General features: G+C 47.4%; 1 protein-coding gene across 1 annotated transcript in view; it reads right to left on the bottom strand.

The window, feature by feature from the left end:
• DNAH8 (dynein axonemal heavy chain 8) overlaps window positions 1-22,969 on the bottom strand; it is an 8,835,797-nt gene that overhangs the window by 2,634,973 nt on the left and 6,177,855 nt on the right. The window contains exon 58 of the mRNA XM_069608756.1: window positions 6,393-6,502. Coding sequence (XP_069464857.1) covers window positions 6,393-6,502 — 110 coding nt within the window. The remainder of the gene's footprint in view (window positions 1-6,392; window positions 6,503-22,969) is intronic.

Genomic DNA, 22,969 nt, shown 5'->3' on the forward strand with positions numbered 1-22,969 from the left:
TCAAGCTAAGATTCAATCCCGGCCTGTTTTTGTTGTTTTCCTAGACATTAGCAAAGCTTTTGATCTGGTGACTAGATCCCTTTTATGGGAAAAATTGCAATGGAAAGGGTGCCCTGCTGCTTTGCTGGCTATTCTGGAGCCTTTGCATATGGATACAAAGATTAGGGTTCGGCTGGATGCCTTTAGTAATTATCCCTCCTGGGTTTATACTAACAGGGGCTTAAGACGGGTGTGTGTTGGCTCTGTTCTTATTTTGTTTCTATCTGCTGGGCTTGGAAGGGTGCTTTGGACAATTTAATACTTTTCCTCCTAGGCTGGGCACCCTGGTAATCCAGTATTTGCTCTATGCGGACGATATTGTCCTTTGTGATTTGACAGCTATTGGTTTGCAGAGAGCTTTAACAGCAGTAAAGGGATTCCTGAGGAGTTTAGACCTATCACTAAACTCAACTAAATCAAAGATACTTATTCTAAAAGGGGGGGAAAAAGTTGTAAAACTCTACCCTGGTCTCTGGAAAATGGAAAGTTGGAGGTAGTGAACAAATCTGTTTATTTAGGCCTCACAGTCTATGATAGAGTCACAGGACCAGAATTGCAAGAAGACATGAAGGGTACTTTCCTTGGGGCATTGGTAAAACTGCACGTGTTTGATGGTAAGTTTGGTAGATATTCCTTCCTACCTGCTTTGAAGTTATACAAGCAGCAAATGGTTCCAAAACTAATTTATGGCGACCAAACCAGGAGTCAGTTTGTAGATTGGTCAAAATTGGAGGGTGTCCTCTGGAGAGGTCTCTTGCAACTGCCTCAGTCTGTCCCTCTTGCAGGGATTTTGTTTGAACTGGGACAGCTTCCTATCCACACTATGGTGGATTGGGCTAAGCTCCAGCTGTTTACAAATATGATGAACCCTCTGACAGCTTTGGTGCTTGAGTAACTAAACTTGGTAAAGTCACAGGATGGTTGCAGAGTGCTTAATGATTGGGTCCTAAACTGTGAATCTTTGCTTTTAGGCGCAGGAATCTCGCTTGATCAACTGGGCCTTACACCCAAAGTGGCTATGTTAGCATAGAACAGGTACATCTGGTCAAGTGTGGGATCCACGATTATGGACGCTAAATATTTTGGGGACCATTTTGTATGGTCTTGTAAGAGTTTTAACATGCTTGCTCACTACCTGAAAAAACATCCATCGAGGAGCTTCAGGCCTCAATTATTAAGAATCAGGTCGAATCTGGTACTAACCAATGAAACAGTGGGCAGGCGTCTCAATATTCTGCGAGATCAAAGACTATGCCGTCACTGTAAGATTGAGATTGAGACTTTGAAGCACCCATGTGTCGAGTGCCCTAATTTGATACATTTTAGGACTCAAGCTCTTGCTGGGAGAAGGTTTACTACTGAAGAAGGCTTGTGGAGGAGAATTTTTAATTGTAAGGAATTGAGTTTGTGCATTCATGTTTTAGAATGTTTAAAGAACGCTGAAATACCTTTTTAAGTCCTAGTTTCTCTGGATAATATAAATTTATGATTAATGAATTGGGAATTGTGCATTGGATTACATGATTGTATGAATTGATTATGAATTTTGTTGGTTATGTACATTTCTATGTAATGTGTTAAAAGTACATTTGTACTGTGGAACACAATAAATAATTAAATAAATTATCTTGTGCTTTGACATATTATGCAATGATGTGTTCCCGAGTTCATCTTGGCCTGAAATGCTATCATGAAATTCTGCTTTTTAGTGTACACCTTCCTTTTGCATTGATGTGTGTGTCTCCCATTCCCCTCAACCAACACAGACACACATTCCTGCTAAACTTCTCTTTCTATCCATCCATGTGCTTGATTTAATTTCTTCCTTTCAAATTTCAAATACATTACTAAAGACCATTTTAAATAGAACATTATCTATTCGTAAATGTATTACCTTCCCCATCCATTTTTTGACATATTAGAGATTTTGTTCTACTTGAAATGTAAGATATGTTGTGTTATGACATGTTATATTATGTCAGATATGGTTGTCGTATTTGCAGTGTCATGTTTTTTACAAGACCGTAAGGAGCTCAGGAGCAGCTGAGGTGATATTCAGCATTCCTTAAATAGTAAATCCATAATAATACCGCCCAGGTTGAAAAGGTAAAACAATGCTGGATTATGCAGATGAAGTCTCAGAAGAGCGCAACCTTAACCCAAAGGGAATCCAGCCCCTTAAACCACCATTGCCATCCCCATAAAGCTCCTAGCAGGCCTCAAGAACATACAGGCATCTCGCTCCAAGGCCTTGGTCGTAGAACAGCAGCCGATCAAAACCCATCCTCAGAGTGCCTGTAGATCCTCCCAGCTAGTCTGTCTGTAGAAATGGCCATTCGTGGCCAAGTAAATAAGTAGACGTGTCTTGTTCTCTTGCTACCTTGGGTATTGCTTGAACACACATATGCCGTACAGTAAGGACTCAAAGCATGCGCCAAAAGTACCAGACAGCCTCTACAGACAGGCTTTGTAATGGACAGTTGTCCTCCTAAAGTGTTGTCCTTAATGCAGCTGTCTCTTTTAACTTACTGAGCATGACATGCATTACTTTCTAAACTTACTTCTAATTTAATTTGCGGGCACGCACCATCTTCCAACCAGGTGAGGTTGTTCCAAAAGAATCACCTTATTGGCACCATTTAATTATTTGTTTGGCTTTTGTGACATTAATTATTTATTTTGCCTTCACAACCTTATTTATTTTCTCTGCACTGCATGAGCTTACTCTGCCCTTTCCAACTTTTGTCGTTATGCCTCCCTCCCCTCACCTCCCTGTTCTCGCCTCCTACCCTCCCTGATTGGCTTGCAGGACTACCAGGAAGCCTCATAGGTGGAAGTCCCAAGGCAGCCTTGCCCGGGCAGCCGGCTAAGGACCAGAGGCAAAGGGAAGCCCCCTTCTAGGAAGCTCCCATTCCCGGTTTGCCCCTGTTCACCCATGGACACCGGACCCAACACGCTCGAGCTACACCCCAGGTAAGGTGGTACAGATGGGGAGCACAGACATTATTATGTTTCAGTAAAACCTTGGAACTACAGTTTAGATATGATGTGACACTAGAACAATGGCAAAAGTGGCCAGGGTATGATATCCCACTCAGAGGTTTCATGGGGGTGGCCATTGTCTCACAAAGGGAGGAACATTGAGGGCAGGCAGTGCTTGCACTCAGGCAAATTTCTAGGGGTGGGCAATGTGTTGCACTTAGATGGATTTTGGGGGTGGGCAATATGTTGCATTTAGATGGATTTTGGTGGTGGGCAATCTATTGCACTTAAATGGATTCTGGGGGTGGGCCATGCATTCCACTTAAATGGACTTGTTGGTGGGCAATGTGTTGCACTTAAATGGATTCTGGGGGTGGGCCCAGTATTGCGCTTAGATGGGCAATGTACTGCACTTACAAGGATAGCCTATCTATTACACTAGAAGATTTCTAAGGGCAGCCTCTCTATTGCGCTCAGATGATGAATTAGTATTGCCTGTCTATTCCACCTAGAATATTTTTGAGAGTAGCCTCTCTGTTGCATTCAGAAGATGTATTAGGATAGCCTGTCTATTGCACCTAGAAGATTTATGAGGGTAGCCTGTCAATTGTGCTTAGAAGACTTTATGAGGGTAGCCTATCTATTATACAAAGCTACATCAAACAACGCTCTATCTGAGCTTCAAGGTACGTATTCACGCACCACTTCAGTGGACATCTGCCACCAGCATGGCATCCCACTCGCATGCATTGGAACGCAGCGATGATCTACGAAAATAATTCGGTCCAGCTGGACATACAATGATTTGCCTCCATACACCAAACTAAAAACACAAAGCACAACTCCTCTGTCATCAGAATGCAGCGACGACCTATGACAGAAATTCAGCATAGCTGGATACATAACAAGTCTCTTGCACTTGCACACTCTCCTGACCTCCTCAGCACCCAACCACATGCCGGACCTTCATGGGTACCTTACTGGAGCTTGGCCAGCCCACCTAACTACCTATCTTGGAAAAATGCACACACACATTCTAATCTTTCGGACAGTGTTCCCATACCTTGGACTTCGATTCCCTGAGGGCATTCCCACCACATGTGCGTTGAGGCCATACTAATGGGATAAAGGCGCTATATAAATGACAAATTACTACTACTACTACTTACTGCATTCAAGTGGCCATTTGTCAATTCGCTACATACAAGAGCGACACTCGAGTTGAAGGAGATCCAATGTTAAAACCTCCTTTTAATTTACTCACATCTATTCATAATTTTCAGAAGTTTCAGGGTATAAATTTAAATCTTGAAAAATCTGAAATCCTCCCTCTTTATAGCACCTTGATTTCTGACAACATGGATACTTTTGGGATGTTGTTGTGTACTACTAGCATCCAATACCTTGGAACTATTGTAGCTGCAGATATTCCATACTCAATGAAGATAAATGCAGATTCTGTGATATCAACTATTGAAAATATGGTTACTCAATGGTGTCCTTTGTTCCTAACCTGGTGGCTTGGCACTATTCAAATGATGGTTACCCCTATCATTTTATGTATGTTTTCTGATTCCCATTTCCTTCCCCAAAACTTTCTATAAAAAGATTGACTCTATCCTCCTCAATTTTTCATGTGACAAATAGACACCGAAAACTTGGATTTGTGGAACACCAGGTAGGGAGGCTTGTAGGATAACGCTTGGATATCCCCCTCTCTCCAAACAGGGGTGATGGCGCATAAAGAAAGCAGTCTTGCAGGAAAGATGCTTTCTTGTGAAAGAGCTCAAAAGGAGGCCCTGTTAACTTGGAACGAATCGCACTCAACTCCCAAGCAAGAGCCAGTGCCCGCATTGGCAGGAAAGCATGGAAGACTCTCTTCAGGAATTCTTTAACAAGTTGATGGAAACATAGCAACGGTGTGGCAGAAGAACAAGTGCCTTACCAACTGTAACATTCTTTCGACTGGATGTTCCTCCCACGTATTCCTCATCTTAGATATATCTGCCAGCTTGCTGCTTCTTTCTTCGGAGTGAAGAAAGAAGCAGCAAGCTGGCAGATATATCAAAGATGAGGAATACGTGGGAGGACACAATCCATTCGAAGTGCAAGTAAATCTGGAAATTGCTGCCAGGTGAACCTTAATAGAGGAATGTGCAAGTCCAGTGTGGGCCAAATTCAGAAGGCATGGAAGAATGTCTTGAGGTTGGAAATGGAAAGGATCAGTGCTATTGTCAGCACACCAAATCGTGAAATGATCCATTTGTGATTATAGCAAGTTACGACAGAAGGCGCACTTGCCTTTTCAAGAATATCCCTGCAGTCCTGTGACATGGGAACGTGTCTGCTGCAACATTGAGAGAGGCCAGGGTGTGGAATAGGACCACTCCCTTGTGGGAGAAGACTGGAGGCAGTCAGATGGGTGGTGCCGACGAGAGGCTGGGGTGTTCCAAAAAACAGAATTGTCTCAGCCGGGCTGGAGCCACCAGAACCAGTTTGCACTGCTCTTATCTGAAAGCATGCAGGGGTATGGGGATGAGCGGAAATACATTGAACTCGTAGAGAAACGTATTTGTCCACAGAAACATGAAAGCGTCTCCCAGACCTCTGGCCTGAGGGAACCTGTTGGCGAATGCACTGCATTTTCTAGTTTCCTTGCTGGCAAAAAGGTCTATCTCCAGAATACTCCAGATCCGGTATAAAACCTGATTGTGGCAGAGTTCCCACTTTGGCAGGAGCATAGTTCCCTACTGCAGAAGTCAGCAGAAGTCAGCCACCAAATTATTTATTCCTAAAATGAAAGTGGGACAGGAACATGCTGTGTGCTCCAGAGGGACTATGCTTCCCCTGAGAGGAGGGGTGATTGGGTGCTGCCTTATTTCCGTTTGTAAAACATGATAGTCATCTTGTCAGTGAACACTAGAAACACCTTCTGCTGGGGATGGAGGTTAAAGGACTTTTCTCCAGATGAGCTGCATGAGCAGCAAAACACGTGCAGAGGGGATACATTTGATAATATCTGTTTTTAATCAAGGAAATGCATTTAAGGCAAGTACTGATTAATGAAAATTGTCTAGACAAGACATATTAAAAGAAACTGCCCAAAGCGCTTTCAACGGCTAAGGAGTGAATGAAAGATCAACAATTTACAAAATAAAATGTTGATAAGAATTACAACAATATGAATCCTGGAAATTGAAATAATTGTAATATTTTTAATAGCACTCTACACTATAAGAATTATTATCATCATCCTTAGACCCTTGGCTGGATGGTCTACATAAAGAGCTTTCAGCTTAAGGTCTATGTACTAACATAGCGAAAAAAGACAGACAATTTCTGTAAGAAGTATTTTCATGTCCCCACTATACCTTTGTCCATTGCCAAAGGATTCTGCTTGCAGAGACCAATTTTATTGTCATTTCAGAAATAGCCGTGTTGAAAGATCTACTTGACTGGAAATAGCCGCAACCAATAATTCCTGAAAATGTGCAAAAACAGAATGATTATGTAGACATCATATGTGACCCTATTAGAATAGTAGCACCCTGTGTATCATTTCAAACCTCTGCTTTTTCTTTACACAGTCTGAGTTTTTGTTATAATGCCATACAGAACAATCTATAATCAAGAATGCATCTTCATGCATAAAGCCTTCCCCCAGTTCTTGTTTTTCAACTTAACAGAAAGTGAACAACATTTGACTCTATATTATAATCATTTAAATAAACATGTCAAAGCACCTGTCAAGTCACACATAAATATATATTTATATATAGATTTTGTTTACATGAGTCATTTATCTAACAATATATTATGTTAGATATGGATTTATTTACCATGCAGTATTGCATTTGAGAGGTTGCAATTGCGCAAACCTGATACACTGGTGTTGGGTAAGATTTCTACAGAGCTGGTAAATCTTCCTTTCCTGGTTCAACCCCAGAACTTTTTGCTTTTCTAGTGGGATATTACCTCAGTGAGTGGGAACCTTTTTCCACACTCACCTAATCTTTAACTCTTTTTATGGGTGTCATTTTTAAGACTCTCCATAGTGTCTTTTTAAAGTTATCGGCCCTCATTACGACCCTGGCGGAAATCGAAAAACGATGGCGGAAATGCAATACCGCCATCGAATAGCGCTCGGTGCGACTATGACCCGTCACCGCAAAGTACGAAGCCATTAGCGACACCGTAGTGAACGCCAACGCTAACTGCACCAAGCACGCGCGCGCGCGCCATGCCAAACCGCAAACACCACCATGGCGCAACGGTACGCCAATTCCGACCCTAGCGGACATGTACCTAACGCCATCAGGCATGGCGTAATGTACCATTCCGCCATGGCGAGAAGTACGGCATCGCGAATCAACCGTAAACGGCCCCACTGAGTGCCTGTACACCGCTCCCTGCCCACAAAGTACAACTCCCCGTAGGTGCAATGAAGCCACAATGCAACCATTGAAATGTACAAGTCACCCATGCATGGCAACGAACAAAAGAAACACAAGAGGGGCCAATGGGAGCTGCAGGGCACAGATGGCACGAATACAGAAGCCATCCCAATGGACATGACCACAGTCCCCCACCAAGAAACGCACGCAAACACAGGCACCTGTGACCAGCAATATTCCGAAAATCACATCATTCCACCAGTCCACCTGGCTGACCGGCATCTGTTACACAAAACCCAATCCCCCGCCCCTGAGCATGACAACATTCAAACTGTCATATTGGCAGCCCCCATCCCTGACCTCACTGGGCTTCGTAGGCAAACGCGCCCAGCACAGTACCACGCAACTAAACCCCGAAGCTGGAACCCAATGCAGATCTCCTCACAATACATCGCCCCCCAAATAGGCATATGCCACATCACTTGCAAAGAAAAACGCTACACGGGCCAAATCAGAATAGAAATTTTATTCACATCAAAATCACCAAGCCCATACAGCCATCAGGCCATGAACTCCAAAACACTAATCACCATTGTGGGCTGCTTCCGCAAGAAATGACCAGCCACTACCTGTGTGTCGCCCTGTTCCCCCATGGTACACAGAGCCACATTCACGTACGAAAAGGCAACATGGAAGCGCACAGAACCGCAGGGCCGTCCCAATGGGGAGGCACTAGTCCAGCTGAAAGGCCGAAATGTTGCTCCGAGCCACCAGTACTGCGTAAGGGCATGTGGGCCATTGGCGATCGTCCCATAAGATCGTAATGCTGCTCCACTGATTAACACGAAGCAGCAGGTGTCGGGAGTAAAATCCATCTGCAGGAGTGGCATACAGATGGCAGTGGCAAAAGGGGAGGAGATACCTGTCAACCAAAAGAAAAGAAAAAGAACAGAATGGCCATCAGAACTACATTCCAACAACTCACTTCAATGATCACACGAAATCCACAGCCATATGCATGCTAGCCCACTCAAAAGGATCATCACCACCCCAAAACCACTTGCGACTCATAACCATCTATATCGAGGTGCAAACACCATCACAAACGAGTGTACCTGTGCATGCGTCTGTCAAAACAGATTCCATCAGATGGGAATGTTAACGTGCATGGACACAAGTGTCTGAGGGCGCCTCGAGACAGGGAGGGCTCAACAAGGCCAGATGGACGATGGTCCCACTATGGCAGCCCTGCATCACATAGCGTAGGGGAGGCGGATAGATCCCAAGAAGCCCTGTACATGGCAAACTCTGTATCAAATCACCTGCCCATGCATCCATCCATCATTCCCTCATCCCGGGATCAAAATGCCTGAATAATTACTCACATAACATTAGAAACATCCATTGAGTCTGTGCGTTATGCAGCCTGCTAAATCCACAGTGCCCCAGCCCGTAATTCCAGTGTTGTGAAGTAACATGTATTTGGGAACGGACGGCCTCATCGCCCACGTAGCTATTGCGCATCCCAAACTATTCATATCAATCATTGCTCCCTCGCCATGGGCCCTGTCTCAAGGACATAGAACAATAGAACGTTATATTTGCAGTCAGACCTGTGGGCATCTCCTCGCCGCTAGCTGGAAACCGAAAGCGCCGCCCTTCGAATTCCTCATTTGCAACATCACGTCGAAAAGGCATCTGTGGCCGTTTGAAATCACTAATTATTCCATCGAGTGCGGCTGTGTGTGAAAATGGCAACTGCCTTCACCCACGAATGGGACGCCCCGCCCGTCGTTGCAACTCGGTACAGTGATGCATGAGGGCCCACCGTTACTCGAGTACTACGTTCCACTGACCCCTCACAAGTCTGTTCGCGACTGCACAGATAGTATGTGAAACAATGGGACCACAGCAGAATGAACATATCAACCAATCTTACACGGCCATCGGGTACAAATACATGATTGCAATAGCAAGATACAATTCCCCGAATTGCAGCGTTGTGCGCGGGACGTGCTCGGCCAAAGGGGAGAGCAGTTTGCACAGGTGGAATCAATCACCACAGGTGGAGGCCATACAGCCTGAAAACACATAAATTGCACAGCCAGTCTCCTCCCACAACCACACCGAAATGCTACCGGCAGGACTCGCGATGTTGGCCCTGGGGGACCTGATAGCACTGCAAGTGCTCCGACTCCAAGAAGAAGACGAACACCAACTACAACCAGCCGCACGGAGGAGACGCAGGAGGAGGAGGAGGCCAAGGCAGGGCCAGCAAGGCCCACCAGCACAGCCACTACCACCACGCAGGCAGCCCGCAATACCACGCCTCCGAGCACATCCGTTCAACCTCACTGATGAGCAGATCCACACCCTCTACCGTCTGGACCGGGACACCATAGCCGCCATTGTGGACATGACACAGGCTGACCTTGTCAGCATGATAGATAGCCCAACCGCCATCCCACCCCTACTGAAGGTGGTGTCTGTACTCCACTTCCTGGCCACAGGCACCTACCAGCACACAGTCGGACAGTTGCATGGCATTTCTCAGCCACTGTTCTCACGGACACTATTCCAAGTGCTCGATGCCCTCCTGCAGCACGCAGACGACTACATCTCTCTACCACGCTCGGAGCAGGAAATAACCAACACAAAAGTGGGATTCCATGCACTTGCCGGCATACCGGGTTGCATTGGTGCCATCGACTGCACCCATGTTGAATTGGTCGTCCCACATGCCATGGAGGCCCAGTACCGCAACCGAAAACAATTTCATTCCCTGAATGTACAGATGGTGTGTGACTCCAACAGGATCATTACACATTGTTGTGCCCGATTCCCTGGATCAACCCATGATTCTATGGTCTTGAGGAACTCTACAATACCACGCTACATGGAGCGACACGCAGGGAACAGATCCTGGCTACTCGGTGAGTCTCATTACATGCATGATGATGTGGGGTATGTGAATTGGCAATGACCTGCCAGGAAGGGGGGGGGGTGTGCGTACGTATCAATGGCATTCCACATCATACGTTTCTCGTCCACATACAGGTGATGCTGGATATCCACTGAAGAGATGGCTCCTCACACCAGTCCGGAACCCACGGGACCAGCATGAGGAGGACTACAACCATGCCCACTCACGTACCCGTGTAGTCATTGAACAGGCATTCGGCCTACTGAAGACTCGTTTCCGCTGCCTCAGCAGGTCTGGCGGGGCACTCCTGTACCGCCATGAGAAGGTTGCAAAGATGGTGATGGCATGTGTCATGCTCCACAACATGTGCGTACGTAGAAATGTGCCCATGCCCCCTGAGGCAGAACTGCAAGCACCTGATGATGGTCATGATGAGGGTGGGGATGTGGCAGCACCTCATGGAGTCTGCGAGGCACCGGAGGCCCGTGACATTCGTCAGCATCTCATTGATGTATGCTTCTAGCACTCACGCCTGGTGGCTGATACATGGACACGGGACTCGTGGCACTGCGTGTGTCTGGGACATGCACAATATGGACTGTACGCCTATGATGGCCTAGTACACAAAGATCAATGTCCACACTTCTCATTGGTTGATCGTGCACTTTTAATGGCATATGTGATATCATGTTGAACACCCTATCGACCCGCCACCCAAGTGAGCCCAACACACCCCCTCCCACCCTCCTACCTCCCCCCCGAACACCAGTGTCCAAAGATGCTCATTGTCAGTGGGCTGTCGCTATTGCATGCCCCCTCTGCGGGTATCAGGGGCACCCCTGCCTGTGGAGCGCAGGTTCCTTCCAGATCTACGTTGGGGGCTGCCCTGGACGGAACTTGCAACGGATGATGTGTCTGCCTGCTCACGTCCATGCATGTCCCTAAGGGTTTGCGAGAGCTCAGTGAGCACACGGCGCACTGCGGCAAGTTCGGCACATACGTCTTTGGACGTCGCATGCAGTTCCCCCCTCAGGCTCTCGGTGCTTCTCTCAATTTGTGCCCTTAGCGTCTCTGTACCTCTCTCCATTTCTGCCCTAAGTGTCTCAGTTGATGTTTCTATGTCTGCCTTAGTGCCCCCACATTCATCGGCATGGTCCTTGAGGAGTGTGGCCAGTTGCTGCTGTTGTTCGATCAACTGGTCGAGGGACTGTTGCCTCTGCTGGGCCATGGCCATTTGCGGGGGTGTCACAGAGGGGCTGTTGTCCTCATGTTGCCTTGCCACAGGGCTTGTGGGGGGATGGCCAGTCGTCGTCTTGTGGGTGCCCCTGCGTGGTATCCTCATGTTGTACGGGATGGGACAGACAGGGGGATTGGGACAGGTCATGGATGGATCTGACTTCGGCATCCCCGTTTTCTGTGTCCGAGCATGCTGCCATCAATGGGGTGTCACCTATGGTGCTGCTGCCACCAGAGGCAGTGCCTTCTGTGGCATCCATTGGGGGGACCTGTGGTGGTGGTGTTGTGGGCATGCTGGCTGCTGGGGTGCCTGTTGATGTTCCCTCCTCTGTGCTGCCACCTGATTTGTGCTGCTGCCGTGTCTTGATGCGTGCAGCTGAGGTGGAGGGTCTCTGGCCGTTGGTCTTGGCCCTCTTTGCAGGTGTGCTGGTAGGGGTGTCCTGTAGCTCGTCGTTTGGATCGGACCCTGTGGTGGAGTAAAGGAGGGCGAGGGTTATTGATGGGTCTGTGGGAATTGGAATGGCATTGTATCACATGCTTTGGGGTGGTACCTGAGGGTGATTTGGGTCGGGGCCTTGGAGGTGCTTTGATTTGTGTGTGGAGTGAGGGTGCAGTTGTTTGGCAGCCTGCAGTTAGGGTGTGCCTGCTGCACGTGTAGTGCGTGTATTAGGGGTCTTTAATTATTTATGTATTTATTGTGGGTTTTAACGTGCGCTATCAGGCCGATGTGTGTGGACGTTCTCCTGGACATGTGTTTCTGTTGCACTATGTGGACGCATGGTACTTCACATGGATGGACTGTGTGGATTTGGCATTGTTTTATCTGGCCCACCTACCTGAATCTTCGGATGTCTGCACTCCTTTCTCCATCCCTCCGACTCCCTCTATGCTCTCCATTCCGATGGTGGAGGCACAGATTTCTTCCCAGGGGGTCAACTTGATGGGTGATTCAGGACCTCCCCCGGTGGCTGTGGCAATGTTGCGGTTGGCAGAGAGTATGCTGCGGACGCGTATCCGCAGGTCGTCCCATCGCTTGCGGCATTGCTGTGGGGTGCGGGGTGCGGTCCCCACCGCGCTTACCCGCTGTGCCACCAGAGCCCATATGGCCTTCTTGTTTGCAAGTGCCGTCCTGGTCATTTGCGTGCAGAAGACGACGGCAGCATTCTCCTGGAGGGTCTCTGTTAGCACGGTGAGTTCCTCACGGGAGAAGTGGACCTGCCGCTTGCGGTCGCACGCTTTCTTCGCTACTTTTCCCATTTTTCTTGGTTTCGCTAGGGTGGTTGACGGGTTGGGGTGTGTTTCAGGGTAGTGATTTTAGTGGTTGTGTGGTTTTAGTGTTTTTATAGGTGTACGCCGGGATGTTTCCCGTTCCGGGCCCATGTTTTAACTTCCGTTTCCGTATATTTCCGGTCACCGTACTTTCCGGTAGGCGCACACTGCGGTGACCGCTAAGAGGGGTGGCGGTATTGCACCTAGGGCGCCGTACGGCGGCGGTGTGGGCCGTTTTGGGGTCATTTCCGCCATCGCGGACTTTGCACTTCCGCCGTGGCGTGGTGCTCGTGCCCGATGGGTCGGAATGGGCCGCACTTTGCTCCTTCGTGCAATGGCGGAAACGCTATTTACGCTGTGGCGCTCCGGTCAGTCGCTTTCCGCCAGGGTCGTAATGAGGGCCATCATGTTTAACAACTTATTGGCAATACGTGCCTATTGTTGCTGGGTTGCCCTAGGGGCTCCCCATTTAATTTTCTTGTACTAACTTTGAGTGAACTACAGTTCCCAAGGGTAGAAAGGATCTTTGGATCCCTTTTACATTTTGTTAGGTGAAACCAGCACACCCCACCTTATGTGGAGTGCTGGGGAGATACAATGTATCCCCTTTCACATTTAAACTGTAACAATTCTGTTACAGTGACAAGCTTACCTTTAATGGCTGGTGGCAGTGATACCTTTTACTAATTTGGTGCACCTTTACCGCGGGCTGTGCAGAAGCCTGCCAAAAGTGGAACAAAGGGCTCGACTTGGGTTGGAGTTAAAGAGGCGAACACAAACGCCATTTTAAAACCGAGTCCTGGCAAAAAGACCCAACCGGGGAATAGATATTAAATAAATAACCCAGCGGTATCTTTAACATTGCACCAAAAAAATGGTGCGTTTGAAATGAATGGGAAAATCCCATAGGAAATATTCCGGTGGAATATTTTGCGTGGTAACCACTGCTACCAGCCAGAAACTCGACAAGGGGGGACAGGACAGTGCCCCCTTGAAAAACAGACCCAAGGGCAATCAAATTACCCCTACCAGTACTTCCACAATATGATGGTTTGTACTGGTTCTGTTCACAATTTAAGACTAGTAAAGTCAATGGTGACTTTACATGCCCTGGGAGACAGTAGTCAGTCCCAGGGTATGGAGTCTATGTTTGGGGGCCACTATGACACCCCTGTGTTACTGCACTGAGGGTGCTGTGTAACACACTTACCAAAAACACATGAAGCCCTATGGAGTAAAAGACCCCATAGCCCATAAAACAAATTACAAAGTCAAAGGACATTCTCAAATCATGCCTAAGAGTGGGAGAAAAAGAGTCTCACTCTTAGCAGGAGAAAAAATTAAACCCCGAAAATCCAGCAAAGCTGCTGAGGGACTCACTAGGTTTGGGAAATTAGCCTTTACAGAGAATTCTCCCTAACAACGACCAAATAAAAAAGTATCGATATAGATTGTCAGTCTTCAAAGTCAAGAAAGCACATTATGCCACAAGAATCCAATTGGCAACAACCCCCCAAATGCAAATGTACAGAATTATCAAGGATATATAAAATCCTACCTCATGCAGTGCTAACACTGTACCCTCGCAAATGTTATGTGACAGTATCGCTGTCAACCTTAGAGCAAAAATATGCTCAATCCAGCAAGCCATAGAGGCATCCAGTAGGACCACTAACAACATCCTCCTAAAAACCAGATCACCAAAAACCAGCGCAACATTCACCCAATTCAAACCAATAAGGGAGAAAACCTTAAACAACCTACTGAAATAAACCAAACGGGCTGGATCCCCCAGAAACCCATACCCACTGGATATCTACAAACAGCTACTCGCCCATAAACCACCAGCCCTTTACACCTGACTACTAATGAACCTATCTCTGAACTCTGCAATAGTGTCATGATCTCTGCTTCCAAAAGATCAGGACTTGCCCGACTCCCTTGGAAGCAGACCCATAACCCCAGTTCCGAGTGCCAGCCAGTCCCAATTGGGACCTTTTGGACCCTGTCCTGGCGCCAGTGGCACCAGGCTCATAAAGATGCCCAGTCCCAGGCTCATAATGCTTGGGTGGACTTACCTGCAGCAGACCATGCTGCTTACTTACCTGCCAGTTGAGCCCCTGATCCTCTTCTGTTTGGGACTACTTTTCCTGTTGGGTGGGGCAGGAGCCACTCCCTCAGTTCAGAACACTGGAACTCTTCTGGAAAGCAGGAACTCTTTTCTCACCTAGGCGAGGCTGTGGAAGGAGACACCTAAGCACTACAGGAGGCTATTTAAACCACACCCGATGGATGAATCTTGCTTTGCGTTATTCTGCATTCTCTGCAGCAGAACGCTCATCGTGTCTTCTGCTTCTGATCCTGGGCCTAAGGGAACAAAGGCTTACCATCCTGGAATCCAGTCTTCAGCAGCACCTGTAAAGACAAAGAAAGAACAGGTTAGCACTACAGTCTTCAGTGGCAGCGCATCTCTTACCTGGTCCATCGGCTGTCACCAACGCCTCCCGCTGCATTCCGGCATCTGAAAGACAAAGGCTTACCTACTCTTCGCATGCTCCGGAGGTCTTCGCACTGCATTCCGGCATCTGAAAGACAAAAGCTTACCAGCTCTTCGCACGCTCCGGAGGCCTTCGGCGCTGCATCCCGCATCTGAAAGACAAAAGAAGGTGCGTTTAAAGACATTGGGCAACTTTATTACTCACGTGTCATTACTCCTTCCCACGCCGAATCCAGTGGGTATTCCAGCACCCTTCAGCTTCTCTAAAGCTCCGAACTTGTACCTGCAAGATAAAAGGGACAGTTAGTGCGCATCGTGAAGCAGGCTACAAGCGCTTACTTACGTGCTTCCAGGCGCTTCTATTCCTCACGCGGGTTCGATCCTCAACTCTCATCAGCCCGCCATCCGCCATCGCCGGAACCCTGCAAAACAAGAGATATCATTACAAAAGACTTTTAAGACATTTGAAGTGCCCAGAACTTACCGTTCGTGCAGTTAACGACGGACAGCAGTCCTCTGAGGTCAAGAGGCCTGCACCCTTATCCAGTGAAGAAACTGGTTACGGCACCCTGCCCCGAGGCAGATGGAGAGCTCGGCGTTCACTTACCTAAGGTGAGGGCGTTAACCTTTGGGGTTCTACAGGAGAAGAGAAAGGGAAGAGGAGAGAGGCACCCAATAACCCCAGTTCATTAATCCCATATTTTCTATCTGCAGACATCTTACTCTTCGAGTCAGACATACAGTGCACAGAGGTCCAGCCCATAGAGCCAACCGTGTGTTACACATCACCTTTGAAGATACGGCATTCACCCAGTCAAGACCGGCGCCTCTGCGGGAATCAGGTGAGCGTTACAGAACGCAAAGCCTACCGCAAAACTCCCACCCAGGCGCTATGGAAACCTTGGATACCGACCAGCTAGCCCAGTTACTTGGGGAACTAAGAGCAGAAGTGCATGCAGCCCGTCAGGAAACGAATGCTCTAAGAAGGGAACTGATTATTTCCAAGGAGCGAACAGACGCTCTCGCTAGACAATTGCTACAGTCACAAGCCGGACAAACTCTGTTACCCGCATCAGGAGCAAATCTTCCTTCAACATCCTCTACGAACCCAGTGCAGATCAACCTACCTAGGAATGTACCTCTGGCTCCGCCAGAACGATTTTCTGGTGACCCAAAGAGGTTTGCAGTATTTATTAATCAGTGCCGGTTGCACTTCTTATGCCGGCCAGCAGCCTTTCCAACTGATCAAGCTAGTGGCAATGCGGCAGACTGGTCGATCCCTCTAGTTAATCAAGATGATCCGGTTCTCCATGATTTTCAAGCTTTTCAGCTCAGTATGGAAAAACTGTTTGCAAGACATTCACAGGGGCAGGCCTTGGACAATGAGCTCCTTTCATTGCGACAGGGTAATCAAGACCTTTTGGCTTATATTGCGTCTTTCAACAGACTGATAGTGGAAACTCAATGGCCTGAGGACAAAAGGATTACGCTGTTTTATAGAGGTCTACGTGGAGAGCTCAAAGATGTGTTAGCCCAAGTAGTGAATCCCCCGCAAGACTGTTCGGACTATATTGACTTAGTCGTTCAAATTGACCACAGACTGCAGAACAGGAAGGCCGATCGTTCCAAGTTTGATGCTCAAGTATTTTCCAAACCACCAACTCCTACCAAAGGAGTAGACTCCGGGGAACCCATGCAAATAGGGGGCCTGAAAGGACCACTAACACAAAAGGAGCGGGAAAGGAGAAAACAGCTGCAATTATGCCTCTATTGCGGAAACTCGGTGCACTTTCTTCGAGACTGTCCGGTGAAACCAGCCAAGAAGGCAGTAGGAGCTGCAGTTACCAGGGTCACAAACTCTGAGCAGGGAAACGACCTCGCCCGGCAAGAATAGAGGTCCTCTTGCCGAGCGTTAAAACCAGTTCCGTGACCTCGCATTTCGTGATACCTATGGTCCTCATTAGCCCTGAACATCCGGATCGATTACATGCGATTGAAGCTTACGTCGACAGCGGTGCCATCGGCAATTATGTGGATCATGAAATGGTTTTGAGGATGAATCTGACTCTTTGTCCAAAGGCTGTAAAGGACGTCATTACTACGGTGGATGGTACGGAGATAGCCTCCGGACCAGTAACGCACACCACCCAAGAAGTGAAGCTAGTAAGTCAAGATGGACACCATGAGAAGATCGTGTTCGATGTGATCAAGGCCCCTCAGTTCCAGATTATTCTAGGAATTCCTTGGTTAGAAAAGCACAATCCTCAGATCGATTGGCGGGCAAGAACGGTTCAGTTTCCAGAATGTGTCTCTACTTGTCATCCTCGACCTGGTGTTGCACTGGCAGCAATTTCCTCGGAGGCTCCCCAGTTACCTCCTGAATACCTAGAATTCCAAGATGTTTTCCGGAAGGATCAGGCTAACTCTCTACCTCCTCATAGGTCTTATGACTGCCAGATAGACCTGATACCTGGATCTACTCCTCCTTGTAGTAGAATTTATGCCCTCACCGAGCCTGAGAATCTTCACCTCCGACAATACCTGGATCAATACCTAGCGAATGGGTTTATTCGTCCTTCCAAGTCCCCTGCTTCCTCAGCTTTGTTCTTCGTTCCAAAAAAAGAAGGGGACCTTAGAACTTGTATAGATTATCGCGCCCTGAACCAGATCACCGTTAAGAATAGATATCCGTTACCTTTGATCCCTGAACTCCTGGACCAAGTCAGAAAAGCATGCATATATACAAAGCTGGATCTTAGAGGAGCCTACCACTTTGTACGAGTAAAAGAGGGCGATGAATGGAAGACGGCCTTCCGCACCAAGTATGGGCTATTTGAATATCAGGTCATGCCCTTCGGACTTTGCAATGCCCCGGCCGCCTTTCAATATTTTATGAACGATGTCCTCAGAGAGCTCATAGATGTGTGTGTTGTTGTTTACATTGACGACATCCTCGTTTATTCTTCATCGGAAACTGAACATCGGAAACATGTGAACATGGTCCTCGAGAGATTGCGTCAACACAAACTTTTCGCTAAATTGGAAAAATGTGTTTTCAACGTGACTGAAGTTGAATTCTTGGGATTCATATTATCACCTAGCGGAGTGCGTATGGATTCAAAGAAGGTCGATGCAATTCTCAAATGGCCATCGCCATCTTCCGTAAAAGGTGTTCAAAGCATGTTAGGCTTCGCTAACTTTTACCGCAGGTTTATCCCCGAATTCTCTCGAATAGTCCAGCCCATCACCGCCTTGTTAAAGAAAAACAAATGTTTTGAATGGTCTACCGAGGCGGAACAAGCTTTCCAGAATTTGAAGACTAGATTTATCTCTGCACCGATCTTAAAACATCCTCGCCCAGAACTCCCCTACATCGTTGAAACTGATGCTTCGAGCCTTGCCATGGGGGCAGTTCTATCACAAAAGGACCCAGTAACCAATCAGTTGCATCCCGTGGCATTTTGGTCCCGCAAATTCTCGCCTCCTGAAATCAATTACACTATTACTGATAAGGAACTTCTAGCTATCAAGTCCGCCTTTAAGGCTTGGCGGCATTATCTTCTGGGGGCCCGACACACCGTTTCTGTGATTACAGATCACCGAAACCTGCAATATTTGAAAACCGCAAAAGCTCAATTCTCTAGGCAACTCCGTTGGGCACTATTCTTTGCCGAGTTTGACTTCATAATTACCTATCAACCTGGTACAAAAAACGGTAAAGCTGATGCTCTTTCTCGGATGGGAGTGGAAGAACATTTGATCAATCCTAAACCTGTACCTATCATTCCCGAACAAAGAATTCTAGGTGTAATCGCCACACAATCCATAGAGGAAGTTAAGGATAAAGCCAGGCTACTGGTAACTCCAGCAGACATACAGAATTGGCATCTGCAGGGAAAGGACTTTACGGTGAAGGACAACCTATTATATTTCCAAGAACGGTTATACCTGCCCAGCACAGATTTACAGAAAAAGGTAATCTCTTGTTATCACGATTCTTTAATGGAAGGACATCCCGGTATGACCAAGACCTCGGAAAAGATCAAGCGCTACTTCTGGTGGCCGTCTTGGAAAAAAGATATCAGAGACTTTATAATGTCCTCTGGAGTATGCGCCCAAAACAAGAGTCAAAAGGAAAAACCAGCCGGCCTCTTACGCCCTATTGACATCCCACCTCGCCCTTGGCATACGCTTTCTATGGACTTCATCACCGATCTACCTCCATGCTCCGGATACAATACGATCCTAGTAATCGTGGACCTATTCTCCAAGATGGCGCATTTCATTCCACTCAAAGGCTTGCTAACAGCAGCAACTCTGGCCCGAGAATTTCTCGAAAACATCGTCCGACTGCACGGTTTTCCTTCAGTTCTCATTTCGGATCGAGGTAGTCAATTTATTTCTCATTTTTGGCGAAGTTGCTGTCGGTCGGCTCAAATTGATGTGAGACTTTCGACCAGCCACCACCCTCAAACCGACGGACAAACCGAGAGGACCAATCAAACTCTGGAACAGTATTTGCGCTGCATGCTACAACAAACTGAAAAACCTTGGAAAGATATCCTTTGGATAGCCGAATATGCCTACAATAACTCTGTCCACTCGGGAACTGGGAAGACCCCGTTTTTTCTTTTATACGGTAGTCACCCTCGAACCTCGGAGTCGGATCCACTCCAAGATCTTGGAACACCAGCAGCAGACCACCTGCATTCTACCATCACCCAAGCCTTTAAGGAAGCCGTTTCTCACCTTCAAAGGGCTAAAGAACAATACAAGAAAGGAGCAGACCAACATCGGAAGGAAGCCCCCCAATATCAAGTAGGAGATCAAGTCTGGTTATCCACCAAATATCTACCTCTAAAAGGACCACGCACATTCAACCCATGATACCTTGGTCCCTATTCCATCACTACCATAGTAAATCCAGTAGCGGTCAAGTTGGACTTGCCCCCTCACATGAAGATACATCCGGTCTTCCACGTCTCTCTATTAAAACCCGTGCAACCTCAAACCCGACTAACTAAATCTCCAAAACCTATTCTAGTTGATGGAGAACTCGAGTTTGAAGTCAAAAGCATCCTGGATTCCAAGATCTCCAAATCTAAACTATTTTACCTGATTGACTGGAAAGGCTACGGTCCCCAAGAAAGATCCTGGGAACCTGCAGAATATGTCCACGCCCCTCGTCTAATCAAAAGATTTCATCGAACATTTCCTAACAAGCCAAAACCCCCGGAGAAGCCCGGTTTGGGAGGGGCCTTGAGGGGGGGTGCTGTCATGATCTCTGCTTCCAAAAGATCAGGACTTGCCCGACTCCCTTGGAAGCAGACCCATAACCCCGGTTCCGAGTGCCAGTGGCACCAGGCTCATAAAGATGCCCAGTCCCAGCACTGGAAGCGCCGGGCTCATAATGCTTGGGTGGACTTACCTGCAGCAGACCATGCTGCTTACTTACCTGCCAGTTGAGCCCCTGATCCTCTTCTGTTTGGGACTACTTTTCCTGTTGGGTGGGGCAGGAGCCACTCCCTCAGTTCAGAACACTGGAACTCTTCTGGAAAGCAGGAACTCTTTTCTCACCTAGGCGAGGCTGTGGAAGGAGACACCTAAGCACTACAGGAGGCTATTTAAACCACACCCGATGGATGAATCTTGCTTTGCGTTATTCTGCATTCTCTGCAGCAGAACGCTCATCGTGTCTTCTGCTTCTGATCCTGGGCCTAAGGGAACAAAGGCTTACCATCCTGGAATCCAGTCTTCAGCAGCACCTGTAAAGACAAAGAAAGAACAGGTTAGCACTACAGTCTTCAGTGGCAGCGCATCTCTTACCTGGTCCATCGGCTGTCACCAACGCCTCCCGCTGCATTCCGGCATCTGAAAGACAAAGGCTTACCTACTCTTCGCATGCTCCGGAGGTCTTCGCACTGCATTCCGGCATCTGAAAGACAAAAGCTTACCAGCTCTTCGCACGCTCCGGAGGCCTTCGGCGCTGCATCCCGCATCTGAAAGACAAAAGAAGGTGCGTTTAAAGACATTGGGCAACTTTATTACTCACGTGTCATTACTCCTTCCCACGCCGAATCCAGTGGGTATTCCAGCACCCTTCAGCTTCTCTAAAGCTCCGAACTTGTACCTGCAAGATAAAAGGGACAGTTAGTGCGCATCGTGAAGCAGGCTACAAGCGCTTACGTACGTGCTTCCAGGCGCTTCTATTCCTCACGCGGGTTCGATCCTCAACTCTCATCAGCCCGCCATCCGCCATCGCCGGAACCCTGCAAAACAAGAGATATCATTACAAAAGACTTTTAAGACATTTGAAGTGCCCAGAACTTACCGTTCGTGCAGTTAACGACGGACAGCAGTCCTCTGAGGTCAAGAGGCCTGCACCCTTATCCAGTGAAGAAACTGGTTACAGCACCCTGCCCCGAGGCAGATGGAGAGCTCGGCGTTCACTTACCTAAGGTGAGGGCGTTAACCTTTGGGGTTCTACAGGAGAAGAGAAAGGGAAGAGGAGAGAGGCACCCAATAACCCCAGTTCATTAATCCCATATTTTCTATCTGCAGACATCTTACTCTTCGAGTCAGACATACAGTGCACAGAGGTCCAGCCCATAGAGCCAACCGTGTGTTACACATCACCTTTGAAGATACGGCATTCACCCAGTCAAGACCGGCGCCTCTGCGGGAATCAGGTGAGCGTTACAAATAGTACCAACATTAAACAAAATTGGCCTATATTAAACCACTCTTAAAAAATGAGGCAGGAAAAACTGATGACCCCAAGGACTACAGACCTTTATCAAACCTACTCTATCCGGCGAAAAACCTTGGAGAACTACCTGTATAATTAACTGCTCAACCATGTGGAATCCAACAAACTACTTGACCAATACCAGGTTGCTTTCAGACTGGTTAGAGAAACTGAATCAGCACTCCTCTCCATAACGGACAACTAAATATGAATGCAGACAACACCATCCAATCTTGCCTCCTGGACAGATCGCCTGCCTTTGAGACAATCAAACTCACAGCATTAATCAAAAGATTAGAAGCATCAGGCATTCAAAACACAGCACTTCAATGGCTGAAATCTTTCCTCACAAACAGAACCAAAAGAACCTACAACCCTCCGTTCATATCAAATACAAAACATGTCACCTGTGGCATACAACAAGGATCAAGCCTCTGTCCACTTCTCATCGATATTTACATGGCCCCCCCTAATGAAGCTCGCACAAACCCATAGACTGACATCCTGCAACTTCGCAGGCGACACCCCACTCATTTTCAAGATGACTACTAACAACGTCCCTGACAATGCCATCAATAAATGCCTCCCGATATGAACACATGGACGGCAAACAACAAACTTAAACTAAACCCAACCAAAACAGAAATAATGATAACCCCATGAGATAACAACCTAGCACAGATATCTCACACCTGTCCCTCGAGTATGGGAACTCAACTTGAATCATCAACAGTGACAATAAATCTAGGAATACTCGTGGACAGTGATCTCACCCTGGAACCACATTTCAAAGCAATAGCAAAAAAATATATAATTCTACCATCTTTGACTAATAAGAGGGATCCTCCCTTACACCCTCTTCCCACACTGCACCTCGTTAT

Source organism: Ambystoma mexicanum, chromosome 4q (assembly GCF_040938575.1).
Source record: "Ambystoma mexicanum isolate Mex_15411 chromosome 4q, UKY_AmexF1_1, whole genome shotgun sequence".
In the NCBI taxonomy this organism is placed as follows: Eukaryota; Metazoa; Chordata; class Amphibia; order Caudata; family Ambystomatidae; genus Ambystoma; species Ambystoma mexicanum.